We start from the raw sequence: 24,378 nt of genomic DNA, 5'->3' as shown, positions 1-24,378 counted from the left end.
ATATATGTTCAAAATGCATGGAGAAAAGTGTGCTTTGCTTTTCTGTTCACCTACTGGGCTCCATGTTTAAAAGAGTTTATTATTTATCTTCATTTATTTGTCTGGGTCTTACAATTGTTTTCTCATGTAAACACTGCCAAGCAAGAGTACCAACGGCAGTTAAGAGAAAACAGCCCAGATTCTACAAATCACTAAAGACTTTAGTATGAAAAAGAAAAAAAAAGACTCTATGTGAACTTTTTTCTCCAAACCTAATTTAGGTTCCACATTCTAGCGAGCTGTTGGAAGGTCGAGGGAGTTCTTTTGTTGGGTTGCATTTTGAAAGCGTGCAATTTTTCTGCAATAACGAAATATTTGCTTTGAAACAGAGTTGTGCTAACACAGAGTTTATTCATGGCAAGATTTCAAAAGCATTCTAAAGAATACTTGTAATGAAAGAGTAGTTCCAAATCCTCTAGACTACTATAAAAGATTTCCACTTCTGTCTGCATGCTAGTACATCTTATAACCATTCCTCGACACTCGAGCTTTTAAAATTTTCTCTTACGCATAACATGTCAACCATGAATTAAGTTCACACATCTCTACAGAAGTTAATAGTGGTCTAATAGTGCTATAGAATCAGATTTCTGCACCCATCATGTCTGAAGAGCCCAGAACAAACAGTACATATTTTTGGGTCCATCTCTAAAATATCACTCATGGTGGCACAGTCAGTAATACTGTGTACACACACTGTTTTCACATATGCACTCTACAGTCACTTCTTACCTTAAAATGATTTACAATCACATCCACATCTCCACAGCTCCCAGTAGCTTCTCCATTTTTATCAGTTTCAGGTTATTTTTTGCTCTTTACAGTGCTTTGGTTTCACTGTTGCAAATTCTAATAGTAGAGCCCAATGATGGGGAGGCATCACATTCTGTCGTGAAGCAAGCCGGAAGCAAACTCTAAATTTCCAATTCGCAGAACTACAGCAATTAAGCACTCTATGAAGCCGCCTGCTCCTCTGAATAGAGTAAAAATCCAAGCTCAGCATCTAGCCAGCACTCTCATCAAAAATAGAGGAACAAAAAAACAAAAACAACCAAAACACCCACAAAAAACAGGAGGGTAACAAAAAGTCAAAAGTTTCATGTGCCTTTAGAAATAAGGCATTTATATGCTAAAGAAAGTGACAGGCTACCTCTGCCTTCAGAAGGCATTCAGCAGCCTCTCCAAATGCTCAACGTGCTGCTCAGGTATCCCAGGATCTTCTCTCCTGTGGCTGGGCCCTACATGTTTTGAAACTATTTCCTGACTACACTCTGAGCTGCGCAGCTGGAGTTATCTGACTTAGGATTGGCATCCTTTCCCACCATCACCTTTTGGCTAACGTGCGCCAATTTCAAGTAGAAAAGGATGATGTCAATTGTGATGCTTGCCTCTGCAAAGACTTAGCAGCTTGTGGCCACCACTTGCCTTCAGAGGGCTCTAGTTTTGCAAACTACACAAGGAAATATGGCAATAGCTCTTGCCTCAGCTTTGGCATCACTGCCAGCAGTTACAAGAGCAGCGGGAGAAAGAGAAGTACACCACCAGCCACACAAGACAAAGAGGCTCTCCTGTTAACCCCATTTAAGGCAAGAGCACTATCCCTAGCCCAGTGGCACAAACACCATTTGATGGGAAATTATTTTAGTGCTGATGCTGCCACCTTTGACAGCAGTCACCACAGAACCTCAGGATAAAAAAGGAGCACTTTCACAAACAGCAGTGCAGAGCTGCACATCAAAATGCGATCTCCTCTCACCATTCAGAGGTCTGCGTCTGATGACTTCAGTAACTATCTACCTGTAGTATGGCCAGACCCTCAACTGCAGCAAGGAGATGCCTTGTTTTGAAGCAGATACTGCTGGCCTGAGGTGCGAGGCTCCACACCATGGGTGTGAAAGAGCTTCCAGCACTCCCAGTCTGGCAGAACATCTTGGCCCCTTCCTCACACTGCACCAGGAGAAAATAAGGTTGCATCTCTGCATGCATCTGACCTAGACAGAGCCATGTTGTGCTTCAGAAGGTCCCCACTGAACTCCAACTGGGGACTGTTTCTCTGAAGCTGGGACACACTTTGTGATCTTCGAAGCCTTGAGACAGAATTTCTTATTTTATGTTAAATTTACATCTCTCAGAACTACAGCAGTGTATTTTCTTTATACTATATGTAATTTTCATGCACATTTAATCAGAATTTTAAGAAGTAAGACATCTTATGAAAACCATGAAGAATGAAGACTGCTTTACCTGTTTGGGCATCAGGCTTGCATGTACCTCTTATTATTGAATTGCTTTTTTTTCTTAAAAACAAAGGCTTTTAGAATGGTGCAAAAAGAAACAATTCTGAATATAAGAAATTAGGCATAAGTAGAATCATAAATAATTTCAAAGATTGAAAAAAAAATATGCATTATAAAAATACCAACAGTTAAAACAGACCCACAGCCTGTACACGTAGCTGTGCTGGGCCTTGCAGCTGACAGTTATGTGAGACTGCAGCTTTCTGACAGTCAGTCTGGTGTGATTCAAAGGCTGTTGCTGCAGCACCTACTCACGCTTGGAGATGGCTCCCCAGAGCTGCTACTTATAAAGGGGTAGAGAAGAAAATACAGCTCAAGAATCTGCAAAGTGGCCTGCTGCTGCCGTTACACAGCATTCTTGAGTGTTCGTCGGCGAGAAGACCCTTGAGGCTGCCGTGCTGTGCCAGAGGAGGAAAAGAAGGACAGCATTTGCTGCAGTTTGTTTTTCTAGAAGGTCTACATGCCCATTTATGACATCCAGAAGCTGTCTCCGCGTCTCCTACTCCTATGGGTCATAGCAAGGTTTTTCTCAATGTTTACAAGACCCTGTCAAGTGAGTTCCCAGTTCATGGTCAGTCACAGTTGCATCAGTTCTCTGTGCTTTTTTTCAGCCTTAAAAAATCTTCTATCCATCCTTAAGCCCTCTACCCATAACCTTTTTTTAACAGGGCCAAGTGTTCTCCAAACACTTCCTCTTGTGCTCTTCTCTTCACCACTCAGACTTGCCAGCAGCAGGTGGTTGCTAAGGATGTTATCCTTGAGGGCTACACTGTTGGCTATTTGTTGAGGCCAGAAAAGTAACTACTATTGTTCTTTGTTTGGTTTCCATGGCATCAAAGATAATTTTTGCTTTTCAGCTCTGAAATGCCAGGCTTTTGCCTCTAGGGAAATCTGGTCTTCAAAGAGGCAAGGGCCTGGCGTTTCAAGCAGTGGAAGAATGGCTCACTTCCTTCTGCCCCAGGCACCCAGAGGAAAGCCACCACACTTTACCTTCACATGGTGTTCAGATGGCAAACAGGTGGCTTTGGGTGTGTTTAGCAGGCATAGTCTTTTGAAACTGCTGCACATGGCTCAGCACATGGCTGGCATCACAAGCCTTTGAGAGATACGAGAAGCTGACGGGTGCAGGACAATTACTGAACCTAACCTTATCTCTTCCCTTGCTGGACATTTCTCTGGCATGGTGGATGAGAAAGAAGTAAAATATCATGTCTAAGAGGGACAGGTGAGCCTAGTTTTGATGCTGATCACTGTGGCTGTTCCTTCTAAGGGCACAATAGGAAACACAATGCTATCTACACCGGACATGGGTGACAAAGCAGTTCTGCCTTGTAACATCAGGTCATGAACAAGAACACTTTGCCTTAAATGCCCATGCTTGCTTACTAGTCAGACTTCTTCCTCCAAGGTGAAAATGGTCTCAGCACCCTCACTGCCCATGAAGTTCGCTGCACTGAACCACGCTCCCCATAATAAAACCACACTCTGCCAATTGTAATATAGGCACAGGTACTGCTAGGGTGCAGTATTTGTCCATCATTTTCTTGCAAACCAACTTCAGTTGTATGGTTCAAATTGTGCAGCACTTGGCCATGCTTCTGCGAAAGGCTTCCTACATGTGCAGTGGTTGTTCTCAAAGACTTCAATGTCCCTCCAGCACAGAAGAGTTGATGAGAGACCTCTTTACAGATCCATGTGGGCAAAGAAGGTATTGTACATTGTTATTAAACATTGGCATATATATCCTGTCCAAGCACCAGCATTTGAACAAGAGATGTTATCAGTCAGCATCACCTACAGCAGTAGGAGGTGCTAGTGGTAATAGACCAGCCTTGCCTCAGCATGACTAATGGCATATAAATGGCAGTCAGAGAGATATCAAGCTGGTGTGAAGTGACAGTGCAAGGAAGCATACACACTAACCTTGTACACTATAGACTATTTCTTTAGGAGGACACAAAGTATCTGCATGTTTCCACTAGTATCTCCCAAGAATCACACTGTATATAGATGCAGGTCATGTCAGTGCACTTATCGCTGTCTGCATGGGGTGGAATAATTCTTGCAAACTCCAATATAAACTATCTTGGGCAGTAAAAAGGATAAGCAGTAACTAAGGTGCAAGAATTCAGGTCTGCTCAGCAACCAACATGCAGGAACAGTCCCATTCCTCACTTTCCTTAAGACACTAAGCCAAAGCACAGAGCATGCCAACTCTTAGTGGTTCCTACCTCTACCCTTACAATAACTTTGGGAGAGAAGTCCTTCTCCGGATTAACTTTCAGCTATCAACTCAGAGACAAGCTCTTCCTCACCACAACCATCAGGAACCATCAGCACCATCTGCCCTTGATGCTAGCAAATTCCAAAGCTCTAAGATAAAAGTCAAATTTATGCACTATGAAGACCAGTAAATAAAGGATATTAAAATACATGTGCAGACTTAGGTAAAACACAGCCAATAGTGGAAACATGGCTTTTCTGTAAAAAGGAGGATAAGTCAGGTGCAACACTTTGCTTGTGCAAAGTCAGATTTGCCCTAACTTGACAATTTTGAGTTTCAACACAAAAGGAGAATGGTTTTCTATTCTCATCACTTTTTCTTTTTCTTGTCTTATCCCAGTTAATCCTGTTTTCCTTTGGATCTGAAAGAAGGCATGTGCCTTATTCAGTACAGCACATAAGAGGAAATACTTCACCTCTCAAGTTCACACACAAAAATGCAACCTATTTCTTCCTCCTTCCCAACCACAGTTAGTTTTTAAACTTATAAAAAGGCAAAAATAGGTTGTTCATGGTTTTTTTTTCTTGTTCTGCTGGTTTCCAAACACACTGAGGTTTCCATTCAGTATAGATTCTTCCCCATTTTCAGGGGGAAGGAAAGAAAGACTACCTAGTAGGAGTTCATATCAGTCCAAAATACTAAATTGTTCAAAGTACAATTCATAGCAGCAGCAAGACTCCAAACCTCGCAAAATATATCCCACTTGGAACATCCTCAAAATTGTACTTGTGGATTCTCCACATAAAAAAAAAAAGCTATGCTCCAAAATCAGTGGTTTTGCTTTTTTAATTTACTTATTAGGCAGTCAGATTTTATAAGGCTCCCCATTTTTGCAGCAGTGGTCTCCTCAAAGCATTTTTAGATCTGTGCAAAATAAGCAGCAATAATGTTCTGCCCCTTTTGTCCTCACTTGATATAAACGTAGAGAGACAGGAAGTTGGTAACTTTTATATTTACTGCAATAGGGCAGTCATCGACAGTCACACACAGTTTAGCATGACTGCAGTAAATTCTAAAGTAAGAATAGATAAGTCCCAAAGGAACTGTTTGGGGAAGGGCAAAGTAGAAGTTTATTGAGGGTATCTTGGAACAAGCTTTGTTTGTCTTTTGTACAAGTACAGATAAGGGTGTTTCTGCTTAAAAGGTGGGAATTACTACAGAAACTCCTCAAAAAATCAAGAAGCAGCTGATCACTCAAGAATATTCAAGAGAGACATTTGAAAGGATCAGGAAGAACCTTTGCTCAATTAAGTACTTATTTTGTGGGAAATTCATCTCTCTCACACACACACCCCCACCATGTGTTTGGCTCACTTCTGACACAGCATTATGTGCTAGGCTAAAGAAACCAACAGCCTTCTCGCTCTCTACAGGACTAAGCAATATTCTCACAGGAAAGTAAAAATAAATGTAACATTCTAGTGTGGTTTTTTGCTTTACGTTTAAATTCTCTAGTATGATTAAAAATGTTTGCATCATCGACTGAATAGAAGGAAAGCATGTGAAAAAACAGGCCTGAATTAAATCGAGCACTCTTCATAATGCTACAAAACGCAACCAATGAGAAACAGAAAAGAATGGCAACAGAAATGTAAGATCAAAATACTCCTCAGGCCTCCTGAAAGAGAAATTCTAGACGGTTTTTGAACCTCACGCTCGAATATGCTTTGCTAAAAGACAGGACAATTTAATTATACCAAATTCTGGTTCAGAAAAAAAGAAATTAAAGCCTACCATAGAAACAGATGCATCTTCAGAGGATTTATGGTAGAGACTGGAAATTTTTTCAGCACGTATAAGGTATTCTGCAGTCTTCCTTTTCACTGCTTCTCGACGAGTCGGACTTGATTCACCTCAATAGAGAAAAAAGAACATTACTACCTCTCTCCATAGAAAAAATAAGTAATGAAAACACATGACTGCTTTGATTCTACCTTTTTTCTTTCCTTTGGGTTATTCATAATCAAACCTACAGATACACATCTTATAAGAAGCAAGTACTGTGATCTCAGAGTTCTACATAAATAACAACTTAAGCCTTGCTGTAGACTAAGATAAATAAAAAGTCTCACCTCATTTTTCTGTGATCTGGTATATGTTCCTATGGTAACATAAGTAAGAACTGAAACAAACCACTTATCCAAATGCTGTACTCCAAAAAAAGTCAATTAGGGAAGACATGATAAGATGTTTACAATCAAACAATAAAGAAACTTGGGTTTTGACTCATGTTTCTAATACGGGCTTTCCTAAGTATAAAGGAAAGCCAGAAATGCTATTAATAGCCAGAAGTCAACATGAGAGACACCAAGAACTCTTGACCCCAGCTTTCTGATGCTAGCTGCTCCTTGCCTGTTGGCTTGGGATGACATTGGAAGAAAGAAAGGAGCGCTTGCACCAACTACTTCACTTCCAAGATGACTGAACCACCACTTTGTTATGTCTAATCTACCCAAACTCTTGCAAGAGATGAGAACCCCGTGATACTACGCAAATTCTGTATTCACTCTCAAACTTACGGTTTAATTTTAGGCATTCACATCATGAGCACTATATTGTTACAATAGACTCAATTTGTGTTGACAACACCCAACCAGTCAACCACCAAGCAAAGATAAAAAGACTGTGAGCCGCAATTGTTATAACAGAGAATTGAGATTACTCTGCTGAGTAATCTGCAGTTGACAGTTAGTGACAACACCTCCCAGAAGTCTGAACAATAGCAGAGACTTCATACGGCCCTGAAAGTCTCTTCCAGTCCTAACTGAGCCCATCCAAGACTGGCAGAAACACAACCTTGGCTGTGATGGGCTTCTGCACTGACAGGCGCAAGGCAGCACCTCTCACAAAGCAATGCTAAAACAGGGCAAGAAACTGCAAGGATACCTGCCTAACAGCTACTCAACATGAAAGACAAGTCAAGGAACAGGAGAAGTAATAAATTAAACACGCAAATACACAAACCCTAACCAACAGCAGATAACAGAAACAATAATGAAGACTAGAACTCATAAGACACTGATCAATGGGCCATGAAAGGAACCTCTGAGCATAACCTTGAAGAAGTTCAACCAGAAACTTGGTAACTGATAAGAAAAAAAAACAGGACTATTGTGGGTTATCAAGAACAAGTCTCATAAAAAAGAGCAAACTTATTATGGGATGTCTGAGAGAGAACTTACTCTGTAAATGCTTGCATGCAAAACTTATTGTGGAAGGTTTTTATGGGGGGATTGTAGCAATGTGTAACACATTGTGAGATGTTTAAGAGCAGGATTAAAGGTGAGGAAAGGGAGCGCTTAAGGTGGAGATGGGGCACAAGCATGAGAAAACAGGGGCGAGAATTTCATCGATCGATTGTGTATAAGCAGGCTGCTGGTCAATATGCTTGTCTGACTGAACCCCGTACCTGACCACCAATGTCTGTCCAATCTTCTTATGAAACTCTGTTCCTTACTATTTTCTGCATTAGTGTGCTCATTATTCTCTGTGCATAAGATAGGCCAACAAACTTCAAGCCAGATAAGTAGGCAAGACAGACAAAATGTCCGAGAACTGGACCATGGACCTTGGGGCCAGCTACCTGATAGACCCAAACAGCAGGTCTTTCCCTGACCAGCAATAGCTGAAAAGAGGTTGAGCTGTTCACACTGCCTGTGGTTATGTAGGTGTTTGTAAAGGCAATATCCTTCTGCCAGTGTCAATCTCTTTGTGGTCAACCATGTCCATAAAGAGTGTGCATGCACACATGCAAGCCCCTCTCAGAAATTTGCACTTGACTTCTCTACTGGTAGGACCCAAAGAAGAGGTAAGCTGCAGCCATGTCTCTCCAGCAGCTCAGGGTGGGAAGAATCACTCTGATCCTTCGGTCAGCCAGATCTGGCTAGCTTCAACACCGGTTCCTTAATAAAGGAAAAGGAACAGGTTGTCCAACGGTTCAACTTTCCCAAAACACTTTCTCGATGGCAGAGAACAATGTATGAGGTCTCTTCAGAAAGTTCATCGAGAGTGCTGTAGGCTCTCAGCAACGCAGCTTTCCCCCTGACCCATACAACAGAAAATGAATCATTGCTCTTGCTTTAAACAATCCTTAGACTGCCCTTCCCTTTCATATCATGTCTACAAACTACCTAAATACACAGAACCATCACACAAACTCCATCAAGAATAAGTGGAAGAGACTTATGATCTACTCCAAGCTCTGCTGTAAGTGATCTATTGTAAATCTTCTTATCCACCTCACAGCAGGAGTGAAAAGTGATTGTCACCTCCTTGGAGGTGCTCTGCAATAACCTTTGCCTACACTTGGTTTGGGAAGACACTAGGCAGTCAGAAATTCAGTGCTCTTTCAGCATACAATATTATGGATAGGTACCAATTTCTCAGTAGTTTGTCTCATTCTAAAGACAGAGGGGACTTTGTACCAGATCCAGTACCTCTAGTATCAGCCTCTACTTGGTGAGACCCTCCTGGTGAAATTTCCTTAAATGGAACTGCCAGTCTTATTCCCATCCAGGATTTTTTAAAAAAAAAACAAACCCACACACCACACCCCACACATACAATACCACCACTCAATCGTTTGAACTTGGATTTGGCTTTATCAGAAGAGACACAGTATTTTATAAGTGTGTGTTGTAATTTCTTAAAACATGACTAATACTCTTGCTTTCATCTCTACACTTAATCTTACAGCACCATAAAACTTTCTTGTGCCGATCTACTGGTGATCACCCCCATTCTCTTAGACACACGAAGCAGCAGTCGCTCAGGGAAAACAAGTCACCTGCACAGCAACAATAAACTCTTCAGCCAGCATTTTCTTCAAGCAGACTGGTAGAAAACTGCTAGCTTAGTGTCTAAGGCTATCATAAAAGTCAAGCTTACTGCTTAATTGTTAGTTATGTGTATTTAGTTTGGATGTTTATTGCCTTTTTTCAACGCTTCAGTAATTCTACAGTAATTAACGCAAACAAGCTAGGATGTCCCCTTAGAGCTGTCTTTGTTCTCCCTACTTTCACAAGACATTAATTTCAGTTTTCCTTCTACTTTTCCTTCCTGAGTAATTTCTTAAATAACATTTGCAAACTGTTCACTCATTAAAATATTCAGCCATAAAAGATGTGGATTCACAAAACAACATTTACTCAACAAGTTCTTGCATCTTATTTGTGAAGAAGATCATTAACAGTTCAGTCTCTGAATACTTTAACAGGTAGATGTTTGAGAACTGGATTTATGGAAGTAGGATTTTGGCTTTTTATTCTTTATATTAGTTTAACCAAGAAAATGTAAAAAGCTACACTCCAACAAACTCCCATTTAAACAGCCAGTATCTCACAAAAATCTGTAAATACAGGATATGAATTTTTAAAATAAATACATAAATGTTACTTAGAAAGCCTTAAACACAGGGTCATGAGTAACAATAAAGACCCCATTGAACTAAAAATAATCTTTAGCGTTTATGTCAAATTTCAGGTCATAGAACTCTTCACTTAAAACCGAATAAATCACTAAAACACAGTACAAGAACAAATCCTCATTTTCGACAGGTATTAAAGCTGTGATGCAGACTTCATGCATTTTTTTTTTAATTGCAATATTACATTTTGCTATGGGATAGTGTTTTTAGTTACGCAAAATGTGTACTCTCAAAAGAATCAACTTAATTTATTCCTAGTTAAGAACTTCTGATTTAAACAGTGTGTGAGCATATTGAGCTCCTAATTCCATTCTGTGGCTAGCTCACAATAATCTAAAGAGGTATCGCGTTCTAATTACAATTTAAACTTGAAAGGCATTTTTCTTTAAATGGCAGCAAACAGGAAATGTTTAAACTGTGTCAAAGCCTTTGATGAATCTTTACAACTGCTCATAAAAGATCATCCTGCTTAAAATAATATTGATTTTTCATTTATTTTCCTAGATACTAGAAGATACACGTTTCATCTGATCAGGATCAAAGCTTCTCCCCCCTCCTGATCACTGGGATTAAATCAGCAATGTCATTTTACACATTTAAAAACTACACTGCTAAAGCAAGATATAAAAGTGTAGCAAGGCTGATCATAGAGACCTTAGAATAAAACCCCCTCAAGATTCCCTGTCTCTCTCCCTCTGCATTTGCTACGGAGCAGCTGTGCCTCACACAGATTCACATGAATGAAAATATAAAGGCGAGAAACCACCCACTTAGTTTATTTTCCATATGACTTTCCCGTAATTATTTTGTAAACTGTTCACACAACAATATATAAAAACATCTGCAAAAACAGGTAATTAATGTGTCAAGCCAAACTAATGCATTTTTTATGGTGTCCATGCTTCGTCAACTGTAATTATAACTCTTTTTAAGCAAATGATGATGTGTTTGTTGCAATGTGCAAGTGGTTATTTTAGATGCTCTGTTTACTATTACTGCAAACAGAATATAAAAACTCTACAGCTACTTTGTTGCACATATAAGCCTTCATCTACACAAGCACAAGCAGGCTGCTCCCTCATTTTCCAAAGGTTTTGCCTATTTCAAAGAAATAAAAATATCTTAAAATGAAAATTGGCTTTGGAAAGGCTGACCAGGCCACCCGCTGACCAAAGTAACAGTAGCCAGGGCATTAGGACAGCAGCCAATGATTTAAAATTTGTTCTTTAATTTTTATTTCTAAGGATGGCTCAGCTACAATATATTTACTAAAACAGACGTTCCTAACAACATTCAAATGATCTTGAGGGTTTGATAGAGGAAAACCACAAATATCAGAATAATTGTGCCATTGAGTTCATCTGTGACTTGCCTGCTTGTTTTCCCACAGTCCACTGATTTGAATAAAAAATACAGAGAAGCAGCATTTCCACAGAGTATGTACATAGCAGTAACATCTACGAAACTAGCAATATTTTTGTTTGTCTTCTACTCAGAAGAGTCTTCTACTGACACCTCACAGCACCTCAGAAGAGTACATACCCTGGAGAAATTAGCTAACTCAACGTTGAAGTGTTAAGGGTTCAGCTCAGTTAACTGTTTATTCAGGCATCAAATCTTCTGTAATTCTGTCGTATAGGAAAATGACTTATGTTCAGACATTAATAGCAAAAAGCTATTGAAAGGGGGCCATATCCAATAAACTCAAACAAAACCTGGGCAATAAGGACCGTGGAAAAAAAAAAAATCTGTCCTTTTCCCCCACGTAATCTGGGGTACTACTAACAGAACACATCTCAGATGGATAGAAGTGCTGTCAAACTTGCTCTGGTCCTTAACTATTCTCCTCCACGGACAGAGGATGAAGTCCCGTGGAAGATGTGTATCTCACTGGATGGTAACAAAGATAGCTCTAGTCAACATTTGCCACTAACTCATACAATATCCCATATTCAGTAAATCACAGTATACAGTACCCACCCACGAATTCTAGACATTCCTTCCTTCCTTCGTGTCTGACCACCTCCAAATCATCCACCACCGGGGATCAGAGATTTTCCTCAGGACGAGCCAATCTCTCAGGACAACGTTAGTGCACTCCCTACCTAAGTAGCTGCTTGACTAGGATGTGGATATTTCCCACAGACAAGGTAATACTAAAAAGTTAGCATTACCTGTCCCAATCCTCTGTAACCTCCATATTCCAAATCTTCCTGCTTTTCTCTCAGACTTACTAAAAATATACTTGGGCTGCCTTTATTTAAAGAAGATATCAGAAGAGATTTGCTCCATGAAGGAATGTCCTCTTGCAGAACAGGCTACAAGGAACTTGCGGGAGACTGCCTGTTGTGCTAACCCCAAACTCCATGTTCTTAACAATTTAAACAGTAAAACTTTCTCTAAATACTGAAATCTTCAATGAGACATTTATAATTGCCAAATCTAACAGCTATAATACCATTTTTTATTTTTAAAAGTTTCTTTATCTTCTTCACAGTCTTCCTGCACATATCACCCAGCTGGATTGCTGAATTTTTCAAAGAATTGCTCTCTATAAAAATGCAAGGGAGTAAGCCTTAAAAGATTTATTTCTTCTCACAATGAAAAGAGGTTTAGCAGCACCTTCCTTATTAGTGGGTAGCCCAGCTGTTATTTTTGCCTAATTGGTTCAAGAGGACCTCTGTTCTTCTTAGGGCAAACACTTCTTACATCATGTGAAGCAGACTCCTTTGTCCATATTAGCCAAACAAAAGCTCAGGCACACCATAAGTGACAATGCGACTTATAATCCAGCACAGGTTTGTGACCGCTTTGGACACAGTTTTATAACCCCGAAATTTATTTCAGGAAGGGGAAGAGCTGCTGATTTTGGAACAAATCTCCACCAACTTTCACAGGAGAATGGGTAACCTTTAATTTTCAAACAATTACTTAAGAGAAATGTAGCAGGTGCTGGGGTAGATGGACACTTCAGCGTCAAGGAAAGATGCTATAGATTTTAGCAGCAGGTGGCAGTTCAGAATTGTGAAATAACTCCACTAGGCATCGTCTCCAGTATGCTATATATTATACTAACAATGAGTTCCTTTGAGGTGGTGGACAAATTCTGCAGCTGAAAAAAAAACCAAACTGTAAACATTAAAAAACAAGACCAAGGTTAAGCCCATTATGGTAAAACAGTTTGAAGTATTGGGTTTTTGTTTTGTTTTTTTAACATTTGAGACAGTCAAAATACATTAAGATGCACCACATTTATCAGAAGCATACTTTCTTGCTTTTTGAAGATTCAAGACAGTACTGTGCTCTAGCAACCAAGAAGAAAAGCCACTTAAAAGTTAAACCTCTCATGCTGAAGCACAAATGCGTGACAGTGACTGAACACCTAAGAATTCTTCATCCAACTTTCCAGTGTGCTCATAACTATTGTGCATATATTTTATAGATCATCTTCATTGCAAGTTGCTTGAGACGCTTACAGATCTATGCTTCCTGTGAAGTTACCAATTCTGCATCCTGTGGAAAACCTAAGGTTGCACACCAGTGGTGTAAATGCCTAGGTAAATACCTCTCTGGAAAAATAAAATGTTGGCATGTGTGCCAAAGTTAAGATTACATAGAAGAATGCTGTGGGTGAAATGTTTTTGAGTGACCAGGAGTCAGTACCACTCAAGATAATAAGAAACATAACTTTGCAGAAACATTAATCAACAAACATCTGTTTATAGAGAAACTCTCATGTTAAATCCACAAGGTGGTGGTAGCAGCTTTTCATGTGCATGTGTGACTATCTAGAAAAAACTAAAGCAAATGGTCACACAGTACACACCATTTCAGGGAGGAAAAGCTTAACTTCCCATCCATCTACTAAAACTTGTAGTCTTCAACTGCAAGGTCATTCACCAAAGTAAGACTTCACAATGTGAGAAATATTCTTGAACACTTTCCTGTAAAACTGCATAAGAATAAGGGGAAAAGAAAAAAACAGCCCTGTGAGGTTGCAAGACAGGACAAGCAGTGGCATCTTAGCACAGATGAAGAAACAAAATGGTGACAGCAGCAGCAAGTCCTCCAACACAAGCACCACAGGAACAGGAGGAGAGCATTGACAGTCAGAGCAAGGAAAGAAATTAACCGAGCCACCATCACAGAAGAGAGGAAAAGATTTTCTAAGTTCTCTGCACTCTTCCTTCTTAAAAAAAGGGCAAGTTCAAATTAGAAATAGCAATCACAAACATTCCTTATTTCAGAGCAGAGGGAACCCAGGCACACAGACACATTCCCCTTCAAGTAAGAACAAGTTAATGCAGTTTGAAGTGTAAAGTATTGCAGAAAGAAAAAAAAAAAAAAGAAAAAAAGACAGATGAAGAAGCAATTATGAGATTCATCAGTCCTGACAGTCTAATAGTACTCATATCTATGTATTAAATACAATTCATATGTGCTTTTATATAGTACTCTGGGAAATGGTATCTTTCCATGAGCAGTCACTATATTCTCTAAAACAGAAGAGCCAGCAGCAAGTCCGGTAGAGACCAAACCTGTACTAGTCCTTCTACACAGCTCTGAAGCTACAGAGGCTATTTTAAGATACTGGAACAGACAGAAAGAGGACAGGAAAAAAGAAAAGGAGGATGTGACAAGAGAGAAGCTATATATACAAGAACTGGGCGTGGGGGGGTGACATCAAAGCACTGATTACCCTGCAGCATCATGCCCTTAAACATATCTATGCAATTTTTTTGTTGCAGCTAGCAATTTGCTTCAATTCACCTACACTGCCTGAGGCATTTAATTCTGCAGCCAGAGTCTTCAGTTTTCTCACCTAAAGACAGAAGCAGCACTGTAGCCTAGATCAGTCTATCTGTCTACACTGTATGCTGGAAGAAGTGTGGCAACCCCACTAGGCCTTGAGATGGGAGGTAGAAACCCCACATAGCAACAGTCAAAAAAAAGATTAATGCACTTAGCTGCAGCTAAGTGCTGGCTAACAACAGCTGAGATAAAAGGCTGTGCATGCAGGAAGAGATGTCTGTCAAGAGAGACTGGGCACAAGCAGCAACCTGGCAAGGAGCTGCTATGAGGACAGACTCAGAAATCTTGGAAAGGTCAGATCAACACCAAGCCAATGCAGCTAGCTGTGTGCCCCAGAAGAGGGAGGAAAGAATAGATTTTTAAGGTCCATCTCGTCACATATTTACTCGTTAACAGCCACATGCTAAGCAACCACATTCAGAGTCATCTCTGCATTATGCCCTACACATTGGCTTACAGGAATTGCTACAATTCACCTTTACACGTATTGTAAGGCTCTAAGCTGTGCACACTAAGTATCAGCCTCTTCGTGCAGAGAAGTCTTGCAGTTTAAGTGGAACTTTGCCTTAAGTATTCCTTTACATAGCTGAATCTGGCTGTATTTATACCTTAACCAGCTTTACCATACTTTATTGGCACATGCTGTATTTCACTGCTTTGTCACAATGAAGTGTCTAAACCCAGTACTTTTGCATATGGAATGACATCACTCAGGGTGATCCATCCAGTATCTACTGCACAGTGATGGATCCTATAACACTAATCTGCTCTGAAGCTCTGTATGGTCTGCAATGGGCTTGGAAGCCAACACATTTTAGTTACGAACAGCTCATAGCCCACACTAGCATGGGTTTCAGCATCACTGGCAGCACAATGGCATTAGATGAGCTTGGGGTTTTTTTTATGCAAACCACAGTATTTCCAACATCCCTTCTTAATCCAGCTACTTGTCAACAGACAAGTCCTCTCACAAACATCTAACCTAACAGCAGCTGTGATTTCAAGGTTGTACAAAGCACTAGGAGAGAGGGAGCACTTTGTATGGTTGCTTAGAAAGCCCAACCCAAATGGTCCTACAGCATCCTCACAGTCCAATAGCAGCAGAGATGGTTTTCAGCTCCTTTGGAAGGAACCAGGTCAGGAAGTTTTTGTCTTGACTCGTTCCAGCCTCAGGCGAAGCATAAAGCTACAACAGTGAATAAGGTGAGCGATGATACACCATAGGAGCACAGAGGTCTGAAATCAGGTCAGGGAGAACTACACTTCTGCCAGTCACCCTGCCATTATCCCTTCCATGTGGGGCTCAGCATAACTCTAAGGGTTTCCCTGCAGACATCAGCTCACACCCCAGTGCATCTTCTCAGTAAACAGGTCTGTTGTTTCCTCAAAGACATTGCTCCAACCAGGCACAGCTGCTGGGTAGCTCAGAAACTGCCTAAGAGATCATTACTCTCAATGAGAAACACTACTCAGAGGACTTAACCAAAAGGAATTTAAAATAGCTACTGTGTTGTAACAGAAGTTGTCTTCATAAGTGCCATTCAACAAACAAGCAAAGGTGCTTCTCACTCTGGAAGCCAGAAATGCATTTGTGGAACAGCCATGGCTGTTCCCCTTTTCACAAAGTACTGTCTTCTTGGCATTCTGTCAAGCATGCTCCTGTTCGCATCCCTGGCTCCATCACAAGTTCAAATCATAGCCCATCATAATCCCAGTAATTAGACACAAGTTGGTTTGTTTTCAGTATTTCCAAAGATATCATCTAGTTCTCCAAAGTATTCCCAGCATTTTATTGTATACGCATTTCTGGGTTAAAAGTCAAAGTCATTTTAGCAAGGTTCCAGTAATTTGTGTAATTTTTGTTCCGGTTTTGTTTACTGGATAAACATTAAAACAGCATGGAGCAGTGCAAAACTGACATCCGCAGCCTGCTTTCAAATACACCATCAGCTTATCTAGAAGTTGTGGATACCTAACACAACACACAGATACCTGAAAAACAGCTTGTGGCTGCTGTGACTTAAGAGGCACCACATATTTCATGAAACAAGGTCCATGCTGCTTAGTTGAACCAGTACCCTAAAACAAATAAATATTCATTGTGCCCAGCCACAGCTGCTACACATACGAAAACAAACACCCCAAATCTGACAGAGTGAATGGATCATCTCCCTTCAAACGTTTATGCGTAACATGGTTCCTTGTATTTAACACGTCAGCAATGAACACATTCGCTTTTTAAATCACATGGAACAGATCCTGTACTTTTCTACACAACTTAGACTGACCGTACTGTGAAGCATTCTTGCTTCATCATGTGCCTGAAGTTACTGAAACACAGCAATGAGCAATAGTGTTAACTCTGTGCTTATCACGCAGCTCAGACTGCCCAGACTCATAATGGATATAACTTCAGAATGGTTGGAGTTGGAAAAAGAGGAGCAGTTTATACAAACAGGACTCCCTCCTCTATTACAAAAAAAAAACTCTTTCCATAATTTCACCCTCCTGATCTATTTTTTCCTAACATAAATTATGCCCTACACCAAAGTCAGGAAAAGCACTACTTCGCATAAAACACAGCTAACTTCCAGCCTAGAAGTTGGTGGCTTGCTATTGATTAGTGCATTTTTTCCATCACGAGGCCTGAAGCAATGCATTGACCTCAAAGTGCTCTGACATGCTAACAAAACAAAGAAACAGCTATAATTGTGAGCCAAAGTTTCTATCAGTTAGTATGCTTAAAAAGGCAGCAGATTTTAATTCCAGAATGTTTCATCTCCTGGAGAATTATTTAACCATCCTACACATCCCTTGCAGGCCTGTCTTCCAAAAGCTCCAAAAACCTGCACACAGCAATGCCCAGAAAACACAAGAGGGGCAGCAGAATCCGTATGTATTCAGAGGAGAACAGAAATGATGGCAGCTATTCTCTCTCACTGCACCCGAGGGAACTCCGGTCTAAATGAAACGGGGTAGTACAAGAGGTACAGGTAGTTCACTGGCAGTTCAAGGGCTCTCCTGCCAGTCCAAGAATTTGTTGTCCTTCCCACTAACAAACACATTTAATATTAAATGCATGTACAGAGCAGAAATAGGCCCAAGATGTATAAAGAGCAGATGCCCAGAGTCCAAGGTATAAACAGGCCTCTTGGAGCACAGGCAGCGTTCATTCCCCAAGTGACATGCATATTAGGCCTTTTGGCAGGACTATGAATAGGACGTTAAAAGATTTAGTACTAAAACTCTACAAAAGACTAGCAAAGGAAAATACATATGCACCTTGCACAGTATAATTAACCCCACTATACTTCTGAGAGCATGCACACACAGCTGAAAATGAAGTCAAGATGGACATTTCCTTGGTGTAACAAGCATATGCAACACCTGCCTCGTCTAGCACAAGTGCCATCAGCTCAGAGAGCTGGAAAGTCATCAGGAACGTAAGAGACTCAAGTGTGCTCTGACTGCCTTTATGGAAGACAGCTACTTCAAACTAAACAACACGAGTCTATAAACTTGCAGTAATAAACTTATACATGATTTTGACAAGGCAGCCCTAAGTAGTAAGTAGATCTTGTACCAAGCCTAAAAGAGCAGTTGGCAACAGAGACCCTTATCTTTCGGATGCATCTACCCAACTCAGAGACATTATATTTCTGAGTGAATTCCAAGAGAAGTTTCAAACACAGAGGACAGATGATGTTCCTTTTCTCCCCTGGTACACTGGTTACATTTCCCTCGTCCAATTTTTAGTGTCAATTTGTATCTTCTTGGTGCCACCACGTGGTAAAAATATGTATTACCATTTCACATGCAAAAGCCAGTCCATTCTAGAGGGGCCACACATTCTGCAATGGCTGTACTGTGAAAGGCAACGTCCCTTTATATGTGTGTAAGTATACGAGCGCTGTGTTTCACTTTCAGATATTACAAAGGTTTATTTAGACAAAATAGGCTGAAAATAATCAATGGCAGAAGACCAGAGGCATTTTGTAATAATTGCACCATCCTTATCTTTGAAAGGAGCACACTATTATCCATGTGAAATACATAACCAGGGGTGTTTAAATAGCTGAAGTGATTAGGTTAAGGGGTTGAGGTTTTTTATTGCAATGTACATTGACTATTCACGTGTCAATGCTAAACATACCGCTTTCACAAAGTAGCTAGATTAAAAAGTGTGATAGAGATAGTTATTCACAGGGTTTTGTTGGGTTTTTTGCATTTTTTTTTCCTCATAGATCCTGAGAAAGCATATATTTTTAGGAAGGCATTTGAATCAGCCCTGTCATTATAAAGAGGGCATCAGTGTCCCTGCCAGCTTGCAGAAGCTCCAAAGAGAATGGGACACAAAATGAGCTCGGTCTACCCAAATCTAGTCTAAGTGCCCAGCAGACAATGAACATTCATTTGCTTTCCACCTTCGCAGTCATGAAGGGTTAACACAGAGAAATGAGAAAGAAGAGCTGACTAGTAGGAACTAGCCTGTGTACATTTATGTTCCCAAGGGATAGGATGCCAGTTAAAAAGCAACTTGTTCCCATTATTCCTTCTCCTGTGCTGTACAGATGCAACATCAGGGACTGCACAGAAGTAGTTGCAAGTGCTGGCTACACATCTCTTCACCCATCAGGAACACTTCCCCCCACACATGGAGGTACCACCACTATAAATTTATTAATAACACCCACTGCACTATTTGAGTGGCATCAAGGAAACAGGGCAGAATATCACACTTTTCTAAGACTCTTTGAATTTTTTCCTTGTTTGAAAAGCATAGATACCAGTGGGTGAGAGAAAAGGATTTGCAGTTGTCTGAGGTAGCTGGATGAGTAGCTAGTCAACAGCAGAGAAGCAAAGGTCCTTGGAGGAAATGTTAGCAAATGTAAGTAAAAAGCTTAACCCACTCTAGTTTAACAAGTTAGTATGCATCAGTTGAGCAAGTCACCTACAACACATGCAAGAAAAGCCTTTCACAACTTCAAGATAAACATATTACCATAAGGACTGGCATGGATTCAAAACCAACACGTTTAACCACTACCACAACTCAAGTATGCATGCATAGTTATCACAGTTCAGCTGATGTGTGATAGCCTGACTTGTGTTCATGCCCTAACAGTTTGAAACTGTTCAATAAAAAAAAAAGCTTCTTGAAGCTGAAACTTGAACTGTCAGTTTAAAACTGCACCATGGCAGCCTTGCATCATGGCGAGAAGACAGAAGTGGTTATGACAAAACCCAGGATATTCTTCAGAAGACCGTAACTGAATGGCACACATGTCTATGAAGAAGTGTATAAGCAAATCAAAAATAGCTGGGCTGTCCAACAGAAGGACTGCCAGCGCATTCAACATTAAGAATGAAAAGCATTTTGACAACACAGGCAAGGAAAGATAGGATGCTATTGAAACACCACAACAAGCAGCAAAGCAGCAACCCTACTGACATCCCTGGGACTTGAAAAGAAAGAGGTGGATCTACTGTTGCCAAAAAGTGTAAGACCCTTTAAGCAAAGTCTATGCACGTATCTTGGCCCACACCTCTAGTTTTCATCAGTAACCTAGCCATTATTTTTTGCTAGGCCCCATTAAAGCAGCTCAGCAGGTAACTTCCATTCCTAGAACTGTTCAGAGGGTCTGGACCACTGCTGTGCATCATACTGAGATGCGGCAAAGGCTTCTGCATGCTTTGGTACATTAGCATTTAAGTTCAGATCTGGAGCAGCATAATGCATCTGTGCTGTATACCATCAAACAAAGCCACATTCTAATCTTACTCATTTGATCTGTGTGGGACAGAAGCACAATGCACAGACCCTGAATTCACTCCAGGAAAGAACAAATCTTTTCCTGTGCTTTATAGTTTTAAGCCATTGTTGGACAAAATGCAAATATATGAGGTTATCATTCCAGATTCTCAAGAGCTAGAGATGGAAGGGGAAAAAAATCGTTCCCTGACTGACAAGGTACAAGGAAACTCTGCAGACATCTGCACGTAGCTGCATCTGGTCAGTTAACAACAGCTTTTGCAGACATATATTAACACAAGAAAATCTTTTAAAAAAAATAATCCTGCTCTCCTCTAGCAGTACAGGCATCTAACTTTGTATGCATGCTTTAGCTAGAAAAGGACAACAATTTAGTGGAAGAAGCAAGAGGCTGTGAGCCAAGAATAGTTCTAATCCTGTTGTGACTGGGAAGTTAACCTGAGTCTGCTTCTCCCCATGCGTAAAATGGGGATAATTAATCCTCACTTAACCATGTAAATTAAATAATGTTTCAACAGTGCTGCAAGTGCCACATATTAATTAATGCCTAGGTAATAAAAAGGAAAGAGGCAAAAGTGGAGTACTTTTCTACTTACCTGCAAGTCGAAGGTTGTGCTGCAATTTTAAAGCAGAAGATATTCGGCACTTGGAAGATGAGACCTTAAATTATCATTCAGTCTAAAAGAGAAAGATCTCTCTCTGTCTCATATGCACAGCAGCTATCAAGCACATGAAAGCCAGGCACACATCATTCAGCATTTCATATCACCTCTTTGCAACACAGCAAGCTGATGTTAACTAAGGAAACACCATAAACAAATACACATAACCAAAGGTAAGGCAAACATAATGGGAGATCCATACCTTGAACACCTTCCAGGAGCAGATCAACTCCCTTTCTATAAAAGCTGAAGGCAGTTTCATAATCTTCTTCCTCCTCCTTCTTCAAGGCCAGTTTTATCCACTCGCCCGCTTTCTCCAAGTAATCTTGTTTGCCAGGCTTGGGTTTTAGGCTTCCAGTAAACAAACTATAGCTTTCCCTCTCTCCTTCAGGTTTGCTCCACTCCTGCTGAGGTGCCAGTGTGCTTTGTACTGGAGGTTCAGAAGTAAGGCAAAGGCCAACAGCTCTACTGGGAGAACTTTGGTTGGATGCCATTCCATCATCTAACTCAGCAAGAGAGTCTACATCGACTGTCAGAGAGATCAGGTCACTGTCACTGGAGAAGCCTGAAAGCACAGTCAGAAAGACATCCATTACTCCAGATTTCTCATATACCTTAGGAACCTCCAAAATTCTTTATCCTATCCAAAGATTTTAGCTTTCTTCTCACATATGCAGCTTCCTGCAACTTTGTGTACAGAAATTCCCTGCACGTAAAGTTGTCTTAAAATTTATTTTTTGGTACCTATAGAAGTATGGTTTTTAAAATGAGCTACAAACTCCACAGAGCAACTGGTCTTCATTTTAATATTGGGAATGAAGAGACCAACATCTAAACTTTCAAAGTCTGCTCACTGTTGGGCTCCAGGAAATTACAAAACTAACCCTTTCTGTGTGAGTGCTATTAGAAAAGTCAACCAGCAGGAGCCAAATTACTGCTGCAAGAAATCCCGACATACTGTTTCAAATCATTAAGATGAAGCATCCCAAAAAGCAGTAAATTAGGAGTTTGAATTAACACAGAGTTACTGTCAGCTTATGCATCACGCAGCACTCTAACTCACATCTACCATGTACAGTCTTCTTTCATTGCTAACGTGGTAAAATTAATCAGCTCACACGTCTTTCACTGAAATTTGAACTAACACATTATTTTTTTTTACATTTGCCATAAGCTAAAAGTATATATACTTACTGCAAGCTGACCTTCAGTAACTAAGCCACAGCTACTTAGCAGGGTTATATGGAAATAAATGGTAACAAAGATATTTTACACATACACCATTTCATTCTGTAAGGATCATCCACAAAAAGCATTCCATCATAAATTATGACTTTCTAATAATTTAAATTCCACAAATGTAATGGAAACAACTTCTAGAACTCACCTCCACATTCTGATTGGCTCGTAAGTGTCACATCATCAAGCCCACTTAAATCCTTTCGAACTGAAAAGGACAAGAATGACAAAAATGTTTCTGACATCCTTTCGTACAACAGATTAGATGTTCACTTGCCATCAAAATGAAAGGGCATGACCCTAGTACAGGTGAAAAGTACATAATACGAAACTGCTCTTTGACTGGCTATCAGCGATATCCATTTGGTAACACACCATTAAAATTGTGACAGTGGTATTAGATTTGCCATTTCTCATTGCCTCCAAGGTTAAAAAACAAAACACAGGTGCTTGCTTAGGGGGAGCCAGTTCAAACTTCGGCACTCCAACTCACCTAATTTCAATAGCAGCAGCACTTTAATCCCTATCTCTCACTGCTCTGATGATTTATAGCTAAGGAGACTTAAAACAGGAGAGCCTTCAAAGCTGGGACCTACACACCAAAAAAAAAAAAGCCAGCTTTCAGTCTCAAAAATGTCATTCCAGAATAGCACCCTGCATGAGACATATGGAACAAGCCACAAATTTGGCAGTGCCACCTGGATATCAAGTAGCAGTTTGTTTTATCACCTTGGCACACGTACCCACTGAGGCAATAAAACAGGCAACAAGGTCAAGACATTTAGCTGTTTGTACACACAGAGAAAGTAAATTCTGAGCAAAAACTGGTGCCTGTTTTCTTCTGTATTAGAGTCAAGAGTTTATCCACGTTATCTGGTGAAGCGTTCTGACTTATCTTCAAAAAGTATGTGGCAGTAGCCAGGAGCTGACTCAAAGGCAACTAACTCAAACTTTCTTTTTGATTTTGCAGCTCTAGAGTTAAAGGTAGTTTACAATTTATGGAAAAGGAATAAGAAGTCACTGTAGAAATATTGCTTTTCTAAAAGCCAGCAGTTCCTTTAACATGAGCGAGAGGAAAAAGACATGAAGGAGAACAGATTACTAGCCACTTTTTGTCTGAAAAGCAAGGGACAGTGATACTTAGTGACACAAGACTACTTGAGAGGAGTGGCCAGGGTGCAGAAGACAATGCTCCTGATCTTTTCATAGGAGGGACATAAAGCAAAGTGTCCATGCAGAGAAGAAAACTGCCTGTGTAGCCCCAAGTCCTGCAAGAAAGAAGGCAACCTCACAACAGAACAGCTGGAGGAACACAGAAGATTCATTAATTAGCATATTAACAATGGGCCATCCACCTGCCCAATTTAGGAACAGCAATGTCAAGTTTGGGTGTGGAGGACCAAGAACTTATGAAATAACATTTTGCTCAATGAAGAGAAATTTCTAGCTGGGGAATGTAGAGGTGGAAGCAGAGCTGACTGATGGACAAAGGGTGCAGACAGAGAGAATGAACGGAAAAGCTGGGGGTTTGTGTTAAGGCTGTGCTGGCCACCCAGGCTAGATGAATTAGAGCACATCCACACAGCAGATTTCAGACAGACCCAAGCTCCACTCCCTACAGTCCAAACAAAACCACGTTTGCTCTTCTCTTGCAGCCAACTTGACCAGAAGCTGTATGAACACAGCGAGCGTGGCACAGAGCCTGAGCTAATAAGCTTTGCTTAAGGTCAGGTTTAGAGCCTAGGTCTGGCACCACCCAACCACAGTCATGGGGCTTCCAGTCAGCCTGAGGGGTAGGAAGAGTCTGAACTGCATATGTTTATTTCTGGGAAGACAATGTGAACATG

General features: G+C 40.5%; 1 protein-coding gene across 1 annotated transcript in view; it reads right to left on the bottom strand.

Annotated features, from left to right (window-relative positions):
- Window positions 1-22,739, bottom strand: part of LOC104165714 (ribosomal protein S6 kinase delta-1-like) — a gene marked incomplete at both ends in the record, with an annotated part of 38,008 nt that extends 15,269 nt beyond the window's left edge. The window contains 3 exons of the mRNA XM_009705421.1: window positions 6,355-6,473; window positions 21,495-21,857; window positions 22,680-22,739. Coding sequence (XP_009703723.1) covers window positions 6,355-6,473; window positions 21,495-21,857; window positions 22,680-22,739 — 542 coding nt within the window. The remainder of the gene's footprint in view (window positions 1-6,354; window positions 6,474-21,494; window positions 21,858-22,679) is intronic.
- Between the last annotated feature and the right edge of the window lie 1,639 nt (window positions 22,740-24,378).

Source organism: Cariama cristata, unplaced genomic scaffold (assembly GCF_000690535.1).
Source record: "Cariama cristata isolate BGI_N322 unplaced genomic scaffold, ASM69053v1 scaffold38978, whole genome shotgun sequence".
Lineage (NCBI taxonomy): Eukaryota > Metazoa > Chordata > Aves > Cariamiformes > Cariamidae > Cariama > Cariama cristata.
The sequence above is the reverse complement of the archived record's forward strand: the minus strand, read 5'-3'. Positions and strand labels throughout refer to the sequence as shown.